The sequence below is a fragment of the Cricetulus griseus genome (assembly GCF_003668045.3).
Source record: "Cricetulus griseus strain 17A/GY chromosome 1 unlocalized genomic scaffold, alternate assembly CriGri-PICRH-1.0 chr1_1, whole genome shotgun sequence".
Classification (NCBI taxonomy): Eukaryota; Metazoa; Chordata; class Mammalia; order Rodentia; family Cricetidae; genus Cricetulus; species Cricetulus griseus.
In genome coordinates, this window is record NW_023276807.1 from 26,469,102 (window position 1) to 26,488,417 (window position 19,316).

The following is a 19,316-nucleotide window of genomic DNA, read 5'->3' on the forward strand; positions in this document are numbered from 1 at the left end:
CATTAGCTATAATTCTAGTATTATCCATGAAGTTATAATATGGCAAAGATTTTTTAAAATAATTGAAATATGGTAATGAGAGGATAATATTTTCATGCTAAACTAAGTGTTGAGTATCCACACATGAAAATAATTCCTTTATTACATAATGATCTATGTTTTTATTTGCCTATATAGAAGTTTAATTGTTAACAGTAGAAAGGCTAGTACAATATGGTGGCAATCAACTTTCTTGACACAATCAGGTTTATGTGGACCAAACATTCTTTCAAATAGCCCTGGCCTTTGCAGTCAAGAACTTCTTGTTTGTAGTGTCTTAACTAAAAGACAAGGAAGCTATACGAACAAGCTATGAGAAAAAGTAAACAGAAAGGTTTAGACGTAGTGATCTTCTCTCAGATTACTCTGTTTTTTTTTTTTTATTGAACATAGCTTGGATACTCTTGTGCCTTTAAAGGTTTAGAACATACTGAACAGGTAGAAGTAGCAAGAAGCAGAAAAAGCATGGCTCTCACTTCCACCACACAATCATTGCTACTAGTACTTTGAAGGGGCTCATGTCTTACAGACAGGACTTCTCAGAAATACTACTGTTCCTATTCTCATAATTTTCAGGCAAAACAGTGTTGCATTCCACAGAGGTCACAGTAGTGGCAAAGCTCCCCTCTCCTGTATCCATCTACCCCGTGGACTAAATTCCGTGTTTTTTGAACTGTGGGGTTGGAATGGAACGGTTCATCTCTCATCCCTACAGTGTCATAGAAGTCTTCTGAATATCTTCTTAGAAATGGGGGTAGGGGGTCTAAGAGGAAGGAAATGCTAGATAGAAGGGAGACAGTTTCCAGAATTTTTAAACACCACCAAGGCACGGATAATTCAGTTATCTGGGATGACCAAATATTTAGAACTACTGTCAGTCCACAGAACAAAAGTTCGTGACTGCCCTTGCCAGTTCCCCAAACATATACTAGTGGATGAATTTCAGATTGGCCTATTTAATGGAAAGAGGCACTCTTGAGTAACAGGGAGTTAAGTCAAGGATGACTGGAGCTGCAGCCATTGGTAGCAGACTCCAGTTTGGTCATGCTGTCTGATCCTTAACGACATAGCTGGATAAGAAAGTGCATCAGTTGCTTGCATGTGCTGCCCCTCCAAAGTCCAGAAGTGCTTGAGAACTGTGGTGTATATGATTCAGAACAATAAACTACGTGCACAAAAGGAGTTTTATCATAACATAAAATTAAAAAGGAACAATTTCATCACACAGTTACACTGCTGTTTTCCTCTTTTTTTTCCATTTTCTAGATTTGTCCTTTTTGTTTCATTTTTTTTTCATTCCCATTCTGATTTTATTTTATGGAGGGCTTGGGGAAGGTAAAGATTTGGTCCACTGAAAATTAGTCACCCTCAATGATATATATATTAGAAAAAAATATGAGCAGCAAGACTCTCTGGAAATAGATTCTGTTCGATGTAGCTAGTCTGTCTTTTCTGTCTTTCCCTCCTTCACAGCAGCCTCTGAAGCTTTCCGCAGCGGGGCTTTCTCCGAGTTGGCATGTCCTTGGCCAGAGTCTGCCGCACCACCATTTTTGTGAGTAGTGTGTTTTTCCAAGTAGTTAAGCATCTCACTGAGGACTGTTTGGAAAGTGCTTAGAGCTGCACATATTGCTGGTGTCCCAAAACCATGAGTGATCAAACTGGAAATGAGAAGAAGCAGGAAAAAAATAGGTGAATAATTTGGAACACAAAAATCCCTTTATTCAATTCAAAACATTCCATCGAACACTTACTGTGTTCTTTGATGTTTCTGTTTATTATGGAAAGCAGCACAATTCAATATTGGCTAATAAGATCAATAAGAAGCTTAGGATCTATTGAGACAAAGACTCATTGTTCACAGACTTTACATGTACAAATTATCAGCAAGTCTGAGTGATCCATGACTTCTTCATCTCATTTAGAAGTCGGTAGAATGTGTGTGTTTCTGTAAGAATCATCTTGCTTCCTAGAGAATGTCATGTATGCATGTGTCAGCGTAGGTCACACTTGAACAAGACAATTCAGGATATTGAGAGTAACTCTTGGAGACTAGAAAGAGGATTGGCAGGTCGGGTGGTAAGAAGTGAATGTGATTGATACATGTCATATGCACCTATGATATTGTTACAGTAAACTGTGTACCATTTTGTATAACTAAAATGACTCATTAGACAATAAGAGTTGGCTGAGTGTACCTGACAGCTGGTTTCTCGGACTTCTATCTTGGCAATAGAGCCTTTCTAGGTGTATAACCATTCACCTGTGGATTGTATTGCTAGCTTGTTCGGTTGTGCTTTGGATAAGAGACCAAACTGTCCACAGCAGAATATAAATTAGAGATAATTCTCATTGCTTATATAGACACTCAAAAGATCTATACATTATACAGGTGAAGGTACCATCTTGGTGAAAGAGACAGAAGGAGGTAGAAAGAATCTATTTATATGTAGATTCTGAGATATTGAGAAATAAAGTTCTAGCATATGTAAGCTGCTCTCTTTGTCTTGGAAGGTAACTAGGAGAAACTAGTAAGTGTGTGTGGGAAATGTTGTTTCAAACACAGCATAAACATCACTTTCCAATTCTGAATGGTATCTCTCATTGAGCAAATGTGTAGCTGTACATTAACATTCTTGTGAAGAAAACCATACAGATTGTTCATTTGTGTCAAATTGTCCTGAAGTGATACTGTCAGATTTCTTTCCAAAGCTTGCATCTTATAATAATAATGAATGCATATGTGGCACATGTTATGCAAATGCAAATATTATAACATATAATACACACACAGACACACACAGACACACACACACACACACACACACACACACACACATACATATATATATATGTATATATATATATATACATATATAGGATATATATGTATCCTATATCCAGTAAGGCTATTAATCTGTGTATAATAGTTTTTCATTAGATGCTCTCATCTTAATATGTTACCTGCTGCTAGCTACCACTATTAATATATCATCAAAAAATGAGATTTTAAAACAATGCAAACAAGGAATCTGAGTTAGCCTACTGACAGACCCTTAGTGAAAGTGCTAATAAGATTGGCCATACCCAACATTAATGTCATTCGTCTACGAAGCTTAGTGTTAAACTAGTGAAGTCGTATTCTGGATAAAGAATTGGAGGTAGCCACGTCGTGGTTGCACACACCTTTGATCCCAGTACTTGGGAGGCAGAGGCAAATGGGTCTCTGTGAATTCAAGGCCAACCAGGCCTACATAGAGAGTTTCAGGTCAGCCAGAGCTACAATGTGAGACCTTGTCTCAGAAAAATAAGACAAAAAATTATTATAGGAATTTGTTATAGAACTTATTACATGTAACTTAATAACCCACATTTTCTAAAACATGAGTCTCTCTCTCTTTCTCTGTTTCTGTTTGTTTATGTTTTCAGTGTTTCTTTGTGTAACAAGCCTGGCTGTCCTGTAACTCACACTGTAGATGAGGTCTAGAACTCAGACATCTGCCTGCCTCTGTTTCTCAAGTGCTAGGATTAAAAGCATGCTCCACCACTGCCTGGTTTATGAGTATCTGTCTTGTACCTTCATTATTTCCCAAAAATCTCCTAGCTACTTTCTTTTCTTCATAAGGACCTGCAAATCAATCTTTCTTTCTTTCTTTCTTTCTTCCTTCCTTCCTTCCTTCCTTCCTTCCTTCCTTCCTTCCTTCCTTCCTTTTTGTTTTTGTTTGTTTTTGGCTTTTGAGACACAGTTTCTTTGTGCAGCCCTGACTTTTTCTCTGTGTAGCTGTAGAACTGGATCTATAGACCAGGCTGGCCTTGAACTCACAGAGATTTGCCTGCTTCTTGCTGCCCAAGTCCTGGGATTAAAGGCATGTGCTACCACGGGCAGCAGAAATTCCTGTAATAATGTATTTTAAGTTTGAATCTTGTTTTATGTGTGTGAGTGTTTGCCTACATGTGTGCCTATGCATCACTTTCAGGCCTGGTGCCGTCAGAGACCAGAATATAGTGTTAGATCTCCTGGAACTGGAGCTGTAGATGGTTGTGAACTGCCATGTGGGTGATGGAAATCTAATCTATGTCCTCTTGAAAAGCAGCCAGGACTCTTAACCACTAAGCCATCCTCTCTGGCCCCAGGATTCTAATAATGATTTCTTTAAGTGGATGAGCTTATCTGTTTGATTTTATATGAAGTAGTTCTAGTTTTTGTAGTTGGGTGTGTTTGACAAACATTTGTATAACTACTCCCATCACTCACAAGGATTTCTCAGACCCATTTTCTCACTTCTCACCATCCTGGACAATGGATGCTCTAATCTCTGTAACTATGGTTTTTGCTTTCCCTCTGAGTGCCATGTAAACTGAATCATAGCATCACTGGGCCTTTGTGCTTGGCTATGTTCACCAGCCTAACAGTGCTGAGACTCATCTGTTGTTAAGATTTCCCAGTTGATTACTTTTTATGATTGAAAACTAGTCCATTGAGTGGATTGGTCATGTTTGTTTGTTTTTTTCCATTGCATTGTTCTGAAATTACTTTTCCCCCCTATAAGATTGCCACTTGATTTTAAAAATACATTTAAAAAAATCCAAAATTCAGCATATGAGAGACCCAGTTTCTTATCAGCATTGCCAAAAACAGGAGTTAAAGTGTAGAGGTGGCAGCTGAAGTGTCTCTTGGATTCAGTGGTGGTTGCAACCTGGTAACTGTGTCTCTTTGAAAAACTTAACAAAAGCAGTGTTGATGCAATTTGCTGTGTGATTTTTCACAATGCATAGGATAAAATCTCTCAAAATGCCTAATCATGAACTGGGTAGAGAAGTAAGCAGAATGATGGTAAAATGGGGTACATTTATAGCTAGTAGTGCACTGACACACCTAAAGTACGGATCTGAGTTCACTTGCCAGCCTCTACCAAGCCCTAGTGAAGTGCAGCGAGGCTCCAATTAGCCCCACTCTGCTTGACCTACTAATTAGTGATGAGATTGAAAGCACTTTATCAGTTGGTACTAAAATTGAGAACAGAGTTCCTATATGGGATAATAAAAATTAAAGACCGGACATGTCTTAATTCGGTAGACTATCTAACTGGTAGGCAGATGTCAATTTTATGAGATTTAGGAGAGATCAGGGAAGAGAGAGCTCTGACTCAAGAGCCGTTTATCCAAGAAAAGTCTTAAGATACCAGCAAATTTAAGCCCCAAATCAAGAGTTCGATGTTGAGGTTTGGACAGCTATGGAGAGCACTTGCTAGCACTTGCTAGCATATACAAGGTTCTGGGTCAATCCCAGTATGACAAGAAAACAAAACAGAATTATTGTCTGTGAGATGGGCAGCTACTCTACCTAGAACACATTCTCATTCATTTTCTCTGTACTGGGATCCAGGTCATTTGGTTTCACTTTCCTATTTACTAATTTCCCAGTCAGAAGGAGAAAAGCACAGCCAACTAGCTGTGATTGATGTGATCACCTGCTGAGAAAACCCAGAAAAGTTTGTGGCACCTCACCTTAGGGGAAACAACATATTTAACAGTTATCCTCTTAATTTTTGTCATGGCTTTAAGAACTTCTTTAGCATTCTCTAGAGCATAATTCCACAGCCTAACTAACCCACTTCCTATTGTCTCAACTAAAGAAAGTGGGGACTTCGATGGATTCACAGGGAAAGCTCCGTATTCCATTTCCCCCTAAGGATTAAGTTACACCCAACCCCAGTTTCCACATTTCAGAGATTGGAAGGACATGTGAGAACCAATGTTACATTTTTAAGTTTTAGTTACTATGCCAAAGAGATCCACAAAACAAAAATACCCCTGGTCTGCAAGCCCCTTGCCAAGGACAGATAGTTCTTGAAATGCTAGAGGCATTGTTTAGGGGAGATTAACACGCCACATGTTTTGCATTCCTCTCAACAAGTTTGCTTGACCCATACACACCAGATGTGCTTGGTCACATGTGGGCAGGATGGAGGCACTTCAGGGTGTATGCTTGCTCCGGATTGGAGCTAATGGGAAATGCAATGATGCTAAGACTAACAGACGCTGAAGAGGAAAATTATATTTTTGTGTGTGTGAGTATGGGGAGGATCACACATGTGTGCCCATGGATATGTGATATTTTTGTTTTTTGCAAGTTTGCACTTGGAGCTGGGGGTGTAGATTAGTGGTGGAATTTTTATGCATGGCCCTGGGTTTGATTTCTAGCACAGCTATCAATCAATCAACAATCAATCAATCAACCAACCATTTGCTCATCAAACAGTTATTTACATGCTATCATCTTCTTGGTGACTGGGATTGTCCTTGTTAAGTTCTTTTTTGTTTGTTTGTTTGTTTGTTTGTTTTTGATTTTGTTTTTTGAGACAGGGTTTCTCTGTGGCTTTGGAGGCTGTCCTGGAACTAGCTCTTGTAGACCAAGCTGGTCTCGAACTCACAGAGATCCACCTGCCTCTGCCTCCAGAGTGCTGGGATTAAAGGCGTGCGCCACCCCCACCCGGCTCTTGTTAAATTCTAATGATATAACCTGGAACATGTTTTATTTAGTTTTTAAGTTTCATTAAAGCAGGTTTTACTATTTATCCATGACTGGCCTTGAATCCACAAAACTCCTCCTGCTTCTGGCTCCCAACTACAGAGCTTGAAAGCCAGCACCACCTCTAGAGGGGTCTTTAACCTTTTGAAGGAAATTATTCTGAAACATTGTAATCATTATCAGTTGTTAAGTTTTTGAAGCTGGAGCTTAAATAGCCCAGAGTGGCTTCAGATTCACTGTGTAACCAAAGCCCACCTTGAACTCTGGATTTTCCTGTCCCTGCCTCCCAAATTCTAGAATTATAGGTTTGTTTATTTATTTATTTATTTATTTATTTATTTATTTATTTATTTATTTTGTTGGTTGTTTTTTTTGTTTGTTTGTTTGGTTTTATGTTTGCTTTCTTTCTTTCCTTCTTTCTTTCCTTCTTTCTTTCTTTCTTTCTTTCTTTCTTTCTTTCTTTCTTTCTTTTTGAGACACGGTCTCACTGTTTAGTCTTTAGTCTTTTATCCTGGAACTCTGTAGATCAGGCTGGCCATGAGCTCTCAGACATAGGCCTGCCTCTGCCTCTGCCTCCTGGTTTCTAGGATTAAAGATGTGTGCCTCCACTTTCCTGCTTTTTTTTTATTCTTATTTCATACACTATATCTTGACTGCAGTTTCTCCTCCCTCCACCCTTTCCAGTTCTCTTCTCTACCTCTCCTTTCCCCAGAATCCTTTCCTCTGTTTACCTTTAAACAGAGAGAGAGAGAGGGAGAGAGAGAGAGAGAGAGAGAGAGAGAGAGAGAGAGAGAGAGAGCAGGTCTCCCAGGGATATCAACTGAACAGTTGCAAAGAGTTATTATAACAGCAAGTTACAATAAGATTAGGCACAAACCCTCATATTAAGGCCAGATGAGGCATGAAGTAGGAAACAAGGGTCCCAAGAGCAGGCAAAGGAGTCAGAGCAGAAGCTTAGCAGTTACTAATAGCAAATAATTCAGACTCAGAAACAGAAGAAAAGATAGACCTCGGTGTAGAACAGAAGAATTGGAGACCATGTTATGGCTTTACTAAAAGTAGTTACAATCCATTTTACAGCAGACAAGATCTACATTTATAAAGTACTTAGCATCAATTCTGAAGATCTAGCAAGAAAACACTATATACTAACATTTTACATTTTCTTCAGTCTTTGTGTAATGATTAGGTTTTTGTTTTGTTTTGTTTTTTGTTTTTTTGTCAACTTGGCACAAGATGGAGTCTTGGAAGAAGAACTTCAATTGAGAGAAATGCCTCCACTAGATGGCCTGAAGGCAAGTCTGTGGGGGCATTTTCTTGATTGATTGTTGATGTGGGGGTACAGTATACTGTGGGTGGTGCTACTCCTTGACAGGTGGTCCTGAGAGCTATAAGAAAGCAGGCTGAGCAAGCTGTGGAGGGTGAGTTAGCAAACAGCATTATTCCATGGTCAGTGTTTCAGTTTCTGCCTTTGGATTCCTGCTTTGAGTTCATACCTTGGCTTCCCCTCATGGTGGACTGAAATCTGTTAGCCAAGGACTATTTCAGGGCTATTGCTTTTGGTCATGGTATGTTATCACAGCAAAAGAAAAGTGTCCAAAACATTGTGCAATTCTTGATTAAGCACTTAAAAAAAAAACTTTTTGAAATTGTAAAATCATCAGTGCTTAGTCAGAATGTGCACACATCTAGGTAACAGAGTGGATGTCTATCAGAAAAAAAGCAAAGCTAATTTAGTTTCCTTAATCTAAGTAAGCATGACTCACGTTCTGCTTGTCTATGTTAGATAAATGTTACTGTGTTGTTTCTACGTTGGCCAAATTGCCCTTCAGAAATGCTTTATCTGTGTCTGGATTTGTCTAAACATCCCTGGGATCTCTTTTGAGTTCCTTTATATTTTGAAAAGACTTGGATCTGGTACCCAGAAATTGACAATTGCCAAGTAAACACTGATTTAGTATGTATTAAAAATAAAGCAAAATTACTGTTTTCTTCTGAAGACTTGGCCACAAAGTAGTGGCTGCCAACCCCACATGGGTTTTATAGCATTTTTTTTCAGGCTACAAAAATTGCTGAAAACATTCCATTCAGTAAGGTTACACACCAGAAGTACAAACAGAAAGGAAAAGACAATCATCATTCAGATAGATTAAAGCTAATTTCATTTGTAGAATTTTAACTTTTTCGTTTTTTTGGTTGTACTGGGATTTGAACTCAAGACATTGTGAATGCCAAGAAAATGGTTTACCATGAGCTATACCCTCATCTCCAAATTTCTATGTAGACAATGTTTGAATGAACATTTTTGTGCCCCCTCTTTTTTGGGTGTATGAGAAGGCTGCACTAAATTGTGGGTCGTTATTACTACTGTGTTGTTACATTACCTTGCATCATTCTTGAGTGTTTGCTAACCATGGATCTTTGGGTTCCTAGTGCTGCATGCAGCTACTGCCTGTGATGATATCAGTTCTGCACTGCTGCTTCTGGGAAGCATACAAGCAGCAAGACTGCAAGGGGAGAAGACCAGCTTCCCATGTCCTTCTCCTTTTACTTCTCATCGAAGACCAAGGCTGAAATGTAGTCTGAGTCTCTGGGTGTGCCCTCGCCATTGCAGTATTAGGTGGGGTCTGCTAGAAAAGTGCATTCTTGCAATCATCGGGACAAGGACAAGGGTCTTGGGAACAGACCACAGAAGATACCTGCAAAGAGTTCTAGGTCTCCTCTGCCAAATTTACTTTTAACTAGGACCATGTCGATGAGGTATTTATTTTATCTCCTGGAATTAAGATAACATTGAAATACAGGCTAGGAAGAGAGACCTTTGCCTCAGGGAAAGAATTGAGGCTTACTTTTGCTATAATTTGAGGGATATCTATTTTTTATACCCTAAACAAGGAATCAGAAGAAAGGAGAAAATCAGCTGATGATACTTATTCCCTCCATACATTCTTTTCTCTTACAGCCTCAGGTGCTTCTTAAATATAATTTAATTATGGCCCAGAGTGAAGTATTTGGTTCCCTGGTGGCTGGTGGTGCAGAACCACCCAAAGCTGCTCATTACAGTGGCATTGGCAGCACTCACAAAGATTCCATGGTTTCTTAAGCTGTTTCCCAATTCAACCACAAGACACATAAAAAAAAATTACCTAGCCTGCTTATTCTATTTTGTGGATCTTACCCTAGAGATCCTGACTTAATTGATTTGGGATGGGATCCAAAGGATCAGTATTTAAAAAACTATTCCCATGCAACTTAAATGCAGCCAGTGAATTGGTTATATCTCCCTAGGGCTAAAGTATACTCTGTGCTATATCTGTTTCAACGTCTCCAGCATTTCCCCAAGAACAACAGCAGAACTTAAGTTCCAGGGCAAGTTGGTAGGTATAGTGAGCCACAAAAACTTTATGTGATCAAATTTTATAAATGTGGAGCTAAGCAACACTTCAGCTCCAGAAAAACCAGGGAGCCAATTATTGTTATGGTGCATTCCAATAATCCAATATGGGTACAACAGTTAAATGTCCTTCAACCAAAATAGCCAAGAAACATTTTCAAAGGCCTTGTTAATGAGACTGGCAGTCTAAAAATTCCGTTAGGGGATGTGTGTCTATAACTTTCCTGTCAGGTTAGGAGATGAACGTCCCTCTGCTACTGTCAGGTCACACTCCTGTGATCATCTCAGTCTCTTAATTTCCTACTTCATTTTAAGGAAATGTAAACAATTTAACATAGATTAATCAAAGAAGGACATCATAACCATTCTTCTACACTAAATAAGCTCAAGGATTATGATTACACTTACATTTTTGCTAGTAAAATTATTTTAGTTGTAACATAAATGCAGACCTCAGTCCTCACAGACTTCTTTCTCTTTGCACTTGGATGTGGCCCCCATTTTAGGAGTTTAAGTTAAAATTAAATGTCAACCTTGTATAGAAGTTTATTTTGGAAACAGTATTTTTTTTCTTCACAATTCAGACTGATGATTGTGAGTAGTCTTTAAAAACAATTGCATGGACTAGAAGAACATATTCCCCACACAACTAATTAAATATGCTTGAATGCACATGCTGTACAATATGTGTGGACGTCAGAAGACAATTTTGTGCAGTCAGTTCCCCTCCACCATGTGGGTTCTGACTATGGACCTCAGTCCTTTGGGCTTTGTGGCAAGTCCTCTTCCCCAATGAGCCTCCCCTCTCCCTGAAGGCCCAAGAACTCTTTGAAGAAGGTTTGAGAATTTTGTCTCTTTTCTGCAAAAATTGGCAGTATACTTTATGATGTTTTCATCTTAAATCAAAGATTTAATCAAAATCTCCACTTTTCTTACTAAAGATGAATAATTCTTTTGCAAGGTGAGTGGAACAATCTATTTATTCCCAGCAACTGTCCTATCACAAGAAAGCAGGGATGAAAACAGCAATAATAAAATGTGCAAACTTAACGCTTCTAGGATGAAATAAATATGCTTACAGTAGGAGTGGAGCTGTTCTTTGGAAATACTGACAAGGACGGGACACTTAGAACATTCCAGCGCTTTGCCTGGAATGCCTGTCTTGCACAGAACACCAAAGGAAATGGGAGGGGATAACATGAGGAGGGGAAGCTGGGACATGAGAGTTGGCTGCCTCTACAAACTGAAAACAGGATGAAACTGACTGTGTGAAGCCCTCCAGGAGACAGATGTTAGAGGGAGAATCCTATCAATGGGAGGAAGACGTTTCTAATAGACTTGTTAGACATAGAAGAGCAGGCTGTCATTAAAGTTTTCAAGCCTGCAATGGGTGACAGCTTGACAGCAAAGCTGAGGCAAAGATCTGATTGTTGAAGAAGAGTCAGAAATGTAAGGGGCCTCTCAACAGAGAGACCCAACCAGGAAACTGTAATCACCAGCAAGCACGTCTATATATTTCTTAGTTCTGAAGAGTAACGGCAGTGGTGCCAGAGTCCATTTCTGAAGACAGGGAGCTGTATGCAAATGTTTTGACTTATACTGGAGAATTAGGTAGGTCCATCACTTCCTTTCACAGCACATGACCATGGTAGGGGGGCAATTCCGTGCAAGATACATCAAAGACCCAAGTAAAAAAATATAATCACAATAACACTGAATACGGATTAGATACAACATATAGAAAAGATAAAAGCCTTTTTCTGCCTCATGTAATTTATCTATACTGTGTCCATTGTCCTCTCGGTATGTTTTTGTTTTGATTGATTTACATTTTGAGACAGTGTCTTGCTATGTAGTCCTGGCTCACCTGATATGCACTATGTGGCCTAGGCTGGTTTTGAACACAGGCCAGTCCTTCTGCTTCTGCCTCTCCAGTGTTGGGATTATAGACTAGAGCCACCAGACCCAGCTCTGTATGAATTAGTATTGTTTTCTATTAGTTTAGAGGGACCCACAGAACGTGCCGATCCCTCATCCTCACACTACTATCCATTGGCATAGTGAAACAAAAGAGAGGACATAGTGAAACAAAAGAGACATGTCATCTTCTGAGGTCGGAGCTGAGGAAGAATCTTCCTCATTTATCTCACAGGTGGTCCTTTCTGAGTTGATCGTTAATGGTGTTCTAACTTCTTATTTATATGAACACATGTGCTCCTGTGACCTCATACTCAAGGAGATTATGAGAATATGAGACTCAAAGAATGGAGACAGTGTCACAATTTCTTTGACCTGGATGTTTTGACTTGAGTTGTCTGCCCTCTCCCTAAAGCCTTATACCATATTGCACTAATTGACATCACCAGGTCTGGAGACACTGAGTCCATGGGAGTGGTGTGTAGATTTCAATCAAATTGCTTCCCTTTCTAGAAGGTGATGTGTTGTCTGCTGTGTTCTCTATGACAATTCTCACTGCTTAGGACATGATAAATAATAAATAAACCTGCCTCCTGTCATTTTGATGGAAACAAATGTCTCTGAAAGCTGTGAGTCCTAACAGCGGTCACTGCCATTGTCACAGCTTTTCCAGTGCACAATATAATATGTCATCTGCCGTAAAAACTAGAGACAGTCATCTATACTTTACAGGGCGGATCACTCGCCATCGTCCCAAGATACATTCAGTCTGCTGAGAGTAAACCAGAACTCTCAAGATACTGAGTTGATAATCCAATAAGGTATAAATAAGGTCAATAACCCTCTGCTCTATGAAGACTTTGATTAAACAAAATAGTAACACAGCTGGATGTTACTAATTACAGAATCCTCCATGCCTAGCCAATCATGCTCTTCCTTCACTCCTTTCCTAGCTAGTACTCAGCAAAACCAGTAGAAAATCAGATTCAGCAAATTGTATTAGCTGCAACACAAGCAATGGTGTTCTTCTCTTGAGCCTGTTTCCATTACAATTGCCACTTTCAGCAAAAAGCAACAAAAGATACACACTTGTCTAATGCATTTTTACCCAGATTATTAGCAAAATTATACGTGGAGAACCTTTAAATATATTACTATCCAAAACATAAATCCACATCACTTTTACTGTCTCTTCTGAAAAATGAATCTGTGGGACAGAAAGACAGTTTGACAGGTAAAGCACTTGCTACCAAGACTGATTACCATTCTGAGGAGCCAAATGGTAGAAGTAAAGAACTGATATCTGCAACCTGTCCTCTGACCTCTATGCATGCCTTATCATGTGTACACACATGCATTAAAAAATAAAATGGAACACGAAAAATTTTAAATGAATCAGAATCGTATTTCTTTTGAAGGATGAAAAAAAATGCTAAAAACCAAGGAATATCTAAGGACTATGTTTCTCAAACCTTGCTATCAGAATTTGAAAAAATATAAATCCCAGAGTCCCATTTTTTTAACCTATTGACTTTAATCCTTGAGGTTTTAAAGGATCTTCAGAGGTAATTTTGCAAAGAGGCCAAGTTTAAGGATCATGATTATAAACGACATAGTCTTTTCAAGACTGGTAAATGAGCCTACACTTACTAACCACTTGTTAAAATATGTTATTGTTGCCTTTAAAAATATATGCAAGGTGAAACAATGCATACATTTAAATCCTTCTAAAGCTATATCAGGAGCCTTCTATCTGGGTTTTAGCTGAAAATGACAGCCAATTTTATTTTATTTATTTATTTATTTATTTATTTATTATTTTTTTTGGTTTTTCGAGACAGGGTTTCTCTGTGGCTTTGGAGGCTGTCCTGGAACTAGCTCTTGTAGACCAGGCTGGTCTCGAACTCACAGAGATCTGCCTGCCTCTGCCTCCCGAGTGCTGGGATTAATGGCATGCGCCACCAACACCCTGCGACAGCCAATTTTAAAATGATATAATGTTGACAAGGGAAAGAACGAAGCTGCACACTAAGTTATTTATAGATATTAACATGAAATGGATCACAGACCTAAATATAAGATCTGAAACTGTGAAACTCTTAGAAGACAACATAGGAGAAGATTTCAAGACATTGGATTTGGCAAGTATTCTCTGATGTAACACAGAATGCAGACAACTATTGTAATAATACACAATTCAGTCTACACCAAAATTTTAAAACTTTGCTTCAAAGACCTACACTCAACAGAGTGAAAAGGTGACCTTAGGAAGCTAAGAAAAAATTTGCAAACTGTGTGTCTAATATTTAATATAAAGGCTAATGTAAAAGTAAAAAACAAAGTACTATAGCTCAGCGCAGATTCAAATAACCCAACGAGGAGCCTGAGACTATCCAATACAAGCCCATGACAAATAGCTAACAAACTTCAGAAAAGATGCTCAAACTCATTGGTCATTAGGAAGACACAACTTAACTGTGCAGTGAAAGGTGTTGGTTCCTATTTCTTTAAGTCAACAGGAAACACTGGGGAGGATGTTGAGAAATGCAAAGCTTTGTGAACCATTATCCGCCATGTTTCTATCAGTAGGTAACAAATATAAGAGAGGTGGGGTTAACACTCACTTTGGAATATTATATGGGTCTTAAAGGGAAGGGAGTAATGGTGTATTCCACAACACTGATGCCCCTGAAGTGAATTGTGTCTGATTAAATAACTGTTTACAAAAGACACCTATTGTGTAAACTGCTTAAGTGAAATCAGAGCCACAGAAATAAAAAGTAGGAGAGTGAATGCCAGGGGCCAGAAATCAAAGGAAATGTGGAGTTGTTGAATGGACATAATGTATCAGTTTTGTAAAACACAAACTCTAGGAGATTATTTCACACAATGATGTAAATATACTTAACACTAGAGCTGGATTCGTTTGAAAAAGGATAAGGTGGTAAAGTTTATATTTTTTAGTACAATTTAGAAAAGATAAACGTTAGGAAGTTTGTTATAAAATAAATTTTAACCCCAGGGATTTCCACAATCCTAAGAAACCAGTGGGCTTTATGTAGACAATCTGGAATGTGAGAAAAAAAATAAATGAAAATTCTGGTAAATGTTTAAAAAACAAAATAAACAAGAAATCCCAACTGAGATTAAAAGTCCTCAACATTTAAATACCAAAATTTTATGGTGTTACTATTGTAAAATCACTATTAATCACTATGTTTATCAATTATTCTTAAAACTGTTATTGTACATTTATTGTAATTAAGTATGGAGTTATAACATTTAAACATATAGTTGGGTCTTTTGTTTGTTTTGGTTTATTTTTATGACACGGGTTTTCTCTGCTTAGCTCTGACTGTCTTGGAACTCACTATGTAGACTCGACTGGCCTCGAACTCAAAGAGAACCTGCCTGACTCTGCCTTTCACAATTGCTGGGATCAAAGTTGTGCACCACTACCACTTGGACTAAATATATAGTTTTATGTTTCTAATTGCAATTGAGAATCTATAGTCACACATTTTGTGAGTTTTTTTTTTTTTTAATCTCAGCTATAACCTCATTTTTCCTGAGAATAGAAGCAGCCAGTTACCTTATTTAGTTCTTTTGAGACAGGGCTTTTCTGTGTGGCTGTCTTGGTACTAGCAGTCCACAATGACCTCAAACTCAGATCTGTCTGCCTCTGTGTCTGCCTCCAGACAGCTGGAATTAAAGGCATGCACCACTGCTACTGCCTGGATATTTAGTTCTTTTCTTTTCTTTTTCTTTCCTTACTTCCTTCTTACTTTCTTTCTTCTTTCCTTTATTTTATTTTATTTTATTTGAGACAGGGTTTCTCTGTAGCTTTGGAAGCTGTCCTGGAACTTGCTCAGTAAACCATGCTGGCCTCGAACTCAGAGATCCACCTGTCTCTGCCTCCTGAGTGCTGGGATTAAAGGTGTGTGCCACCACCACCAGGCCAAGGACATTTAGTTCTTTAGTTCCCTCTTACCATCTTGAGAGCATGCTCACTTGTTTTCTAAATTAAGGGTTTCTCTAAAAAACTTTTGTGGGCTGTGGGGATGGCTCACAGGCAAAGATGGCTTGCTTGCTGTAGAAGAATGGGGATCGAAGTTTGACTCCCAGCACCCACATAAAAAGATATGCTGGGGCCAGAGCCTCTACCCACCAGCACTGTGTGGACAGTGACAGGAGGATTGCTTTGGCTTGCTAAGCAACCAGCCAGTCTAGCCCCAAAGGAGCAGGTTTCAGGTTCTTCAGTGACAGACCCAGTCTCAAGAGAATGACGTGGAGTGTGACAAAGCAGGAGTCTAGACAGCCTCCTTGGGTGCCTCTTCATGCGCATGTGCACATAACACACACACACACACACACACACACACACACACACGCACGCACGCACGCACGCACGCACGCACGCACGCACGCACGCACGCACAACTTTTGTGGCATTTAAGTTTATAGCTTGCAAGAGTATCAACAAATCAGCAAGCTGGTCATGCTTACGCTGAATGTGCAACTCTTCTGCATAATTATTTCTCACAGAAGCTGATATTCAAGCTAAAGCCCATTTTGCCCTGGGCCAAAAGAGTGATGTCACCTTCAGATAACAACATCAGCATGCCCGACTGGAAATAAGCTCCTCCTTTTTATGGTGTAGGTTCTCGATTCTCCATTTCTTAATAGTAAAATACCTGTAAATTCATAACTTTACAAACTTCTTTAGACCCCAATTTGAATTTAAAGAGAAAAACTATTAACTTGTGAATCTAACCTTGGGAAATATTCTATGTCTCTTTAATGTGTACATAATCAAAACTATGAAGATAATCCTGGGGGTGTCATTTCCTTTTAAACTGGCATCATTGGTGGACATAAGCAATATACCACTTACTAAGTGTTGAATTTAAATTCCTTATCTCATTACTACATATAGTACAGAGATTCTATAAGAACCCAAACAAAAGCTTGAAAGTTTCCCCATGCAACCTACCTCACACCTAAAAAGACCTGGGTTTAAAATGACTCCCTTGATTCCAAAACCCTGTGCTCTAAAATATCTAGGCATTTGATTTTCTCCTAGTTTTATTACACTTGTTCATACTTCTTCCACTGAGAGACAGATAAAATTCTGAGAACTATATTCTCTGTCAGATGCAATTCTGAAAAAAATTCTAAGTAGCATCCATAAAGATTATGTTTATTGAATCTTGAGTAGACCTGTGGCATATTAAGATAAAATACTGCATTTAAAATGCTCTGTTTTTGCAGACAAAATTATTTAAGCACCTGTTATATAGATATTTGTGTATCATCTTCATCAGCCTTACAATGTTAAGAACTTTTTTGTTTCTTTTTTGTCCTATTTTGTTTTGCTTTTATTTATCATCATTATTAATTATTACTATATGCCTGTTTGAATTCTAATGAGAGAGAAAGGGCTTGGATTTGGATAGGTGGAGAAGTAGGGAGGATATGGGAGGAGTCTGGGGATGGGAAACCATAATCAGAATATATTATTAAAAATCTATTTTCAATTTAAAAAAGATAAAAGCAATAAAAATATTTTTTTAATTATTCACAGGTTGACTGCCCTGTGAATTTAAGGTCTAATAAATTTTTCTCATCATTCTAAAAAAAGAACTTAAACAGATATTGAAAACATTTCTAATCCTAATGATTATTACTATTTGTTTGTTCATTTTAGTAGGCCATGAACTGTCCTTGAAGAACTCTTAATACTCTCTGCCTCAGCCTCCCAAGTACTGGGATTACATGTGTGCCCATCACCCCAGCTTGTGGGTTAATCTTTCACTGACATTGCTTATATTTTTCATCAAATAATAACTTAAGGCAGATGAAATATTTTATATGAATGAGAAATATTGTGTAGCATTCAAATTCTAGAGTTTTGAAGCCAGAAAACATCTGAGCAGGGACTCTTTCTTTTACTACATCTAGAGAGTAAATTTACCAGAAAAATACTCTATCTATTTTCAAAGTATCTCAGAAATTGAAAGTTAATATATGCTTTTAATAATGCATTTAAGGACCCTATGTTTAATGGCCATCTCTGCTTTCTAGGTGTACAGAAATTATTAACATACTCTTAAAAATTTAGTCAATGATGTTTAGTTATCTTCAGTCACATCTGTTCAGTTAACAATTTACCCAGCAACATTAGTAAGTGTTTAAAAGATTTCAGAATCTTGGTCCAAAACTTCTTAGTATTCCTTTATCTAATCATATTCATTTTCACGAAGCCATAGTTTCTTGATAAATACAAGAAGATAGTAAATATTCTCTTCTAAGATGCTTCAATTACTATTTTTTTTTCTAATTCAGGCTGTCACTGTCTTGCTCTCCTCAGATTCATACATTGAAACTATACAATACAACACTAAGATGAGCATCCACAGGGGATGATTAAGTCATGGAAGACTGAATTCCTGCGTTATGAAGTTTCCTGGAAGGTTGTTGGCACCTTTCATCACACAGTACAGCCATTAAAGGGTCTGAAGAGAGAGAGCCCATATCAGATACCGAATCTGCCAATACCTCATTCTCAGATTTCCAACCCCTGGAATCTAAACTATACATTTATATCATCTGTACATGATCCAATCTAAAGTGTCCTTTACAGCATTCCTAACAGTACAGCACTCTCTGTTTTAACATACGAGTATATCTCTCACTGATACTGCGACTGCAGCTCAGAAGTCTGGAGGGTTGGGTGTGGTTTAGCCACTTAGAATTTGAACGGATGGGAGAGCCCTCTTACCTGAAATGTGTTAAGTGCCTTTGGATGTCCAGGTCTAGAATGGGAGTGGGTCTGGAGGATCCCAGGGGGGATCTATCTTGACTCAGGAGGTCTTGGAATTCTTTACAAATTTGTCTACAACAAAAAGCACAAGACTGAAATTGAAGCCTTGAAATGGACATTTAATTTCGTGTGATACTATCGATCAATGTCTGACCCCCACTTTAAAGGAGACCAGGAGGACGTTTCGGTCAGCAGTCTCAAGTTCCATATACAACATGTAGTCACTTTGCTCCAAAAGGCCCGGACCAAAAGATGCTTGTGAAAGAGTTCCAGCAAACAATTGCTCCAGCACTGAATTCATGTTCATTCTTAAAGTGAATCATTACACTTTAATCCCAGGATAAAAGGAAATTCATAGCAGAGAACTGTAATTATCAATCCTTCTTAAAAATATCACAATTTTAGTACATTATATCTACAGATAAATTTAATGAAAGTTATAGGCTTACATTTTCCACTGAATCTTGCAGGATCCTCATCTGTATTTAAGTACCTGTGCTATCCTAGGTCAACTGTTAATTCAAGTCAACTATTGAAAATTCCTTCCCTCAATATTGCAATATAATTTCCTTTTTCACCTTTTGGATGCCTCAATGTTTGAAGTAGATTATCCC

The 19,316-nt window shown here is 38.3% G+C and overlaps 1 protein-coding gene across 2 annotated transcripts in view; it reads right to left on the bottom strand.

Annotated features, from left to right (window-relative positions):
- Window positions 1–1,477: 1,477 nt before the first annotated feature.
- Window positions 1,478–19,316, bottom strand: part of Tfap2d (transcription factor AP-2 delta) — a 52,193-nt gene continuing 34,354 nt past the window's right edge. For both annotated transcript variants that reach the window (XM_027392769.2, XM_035453491.1), the window contains 2 exons: window positions 18,661–18,774; window positions 1,478–1,697 (listed from right to left, as the gene is read on the bottom strand). In XM_027392769.2, coding sequence (XP_027248570.1) covers window positions 1,478–1,697; window positions 18,661–18,774 — 334 coding nt within the window. The remainder of the gene's footprint in view (window positions 1,698–18,660; window positions 18,775–19,316) is intronic.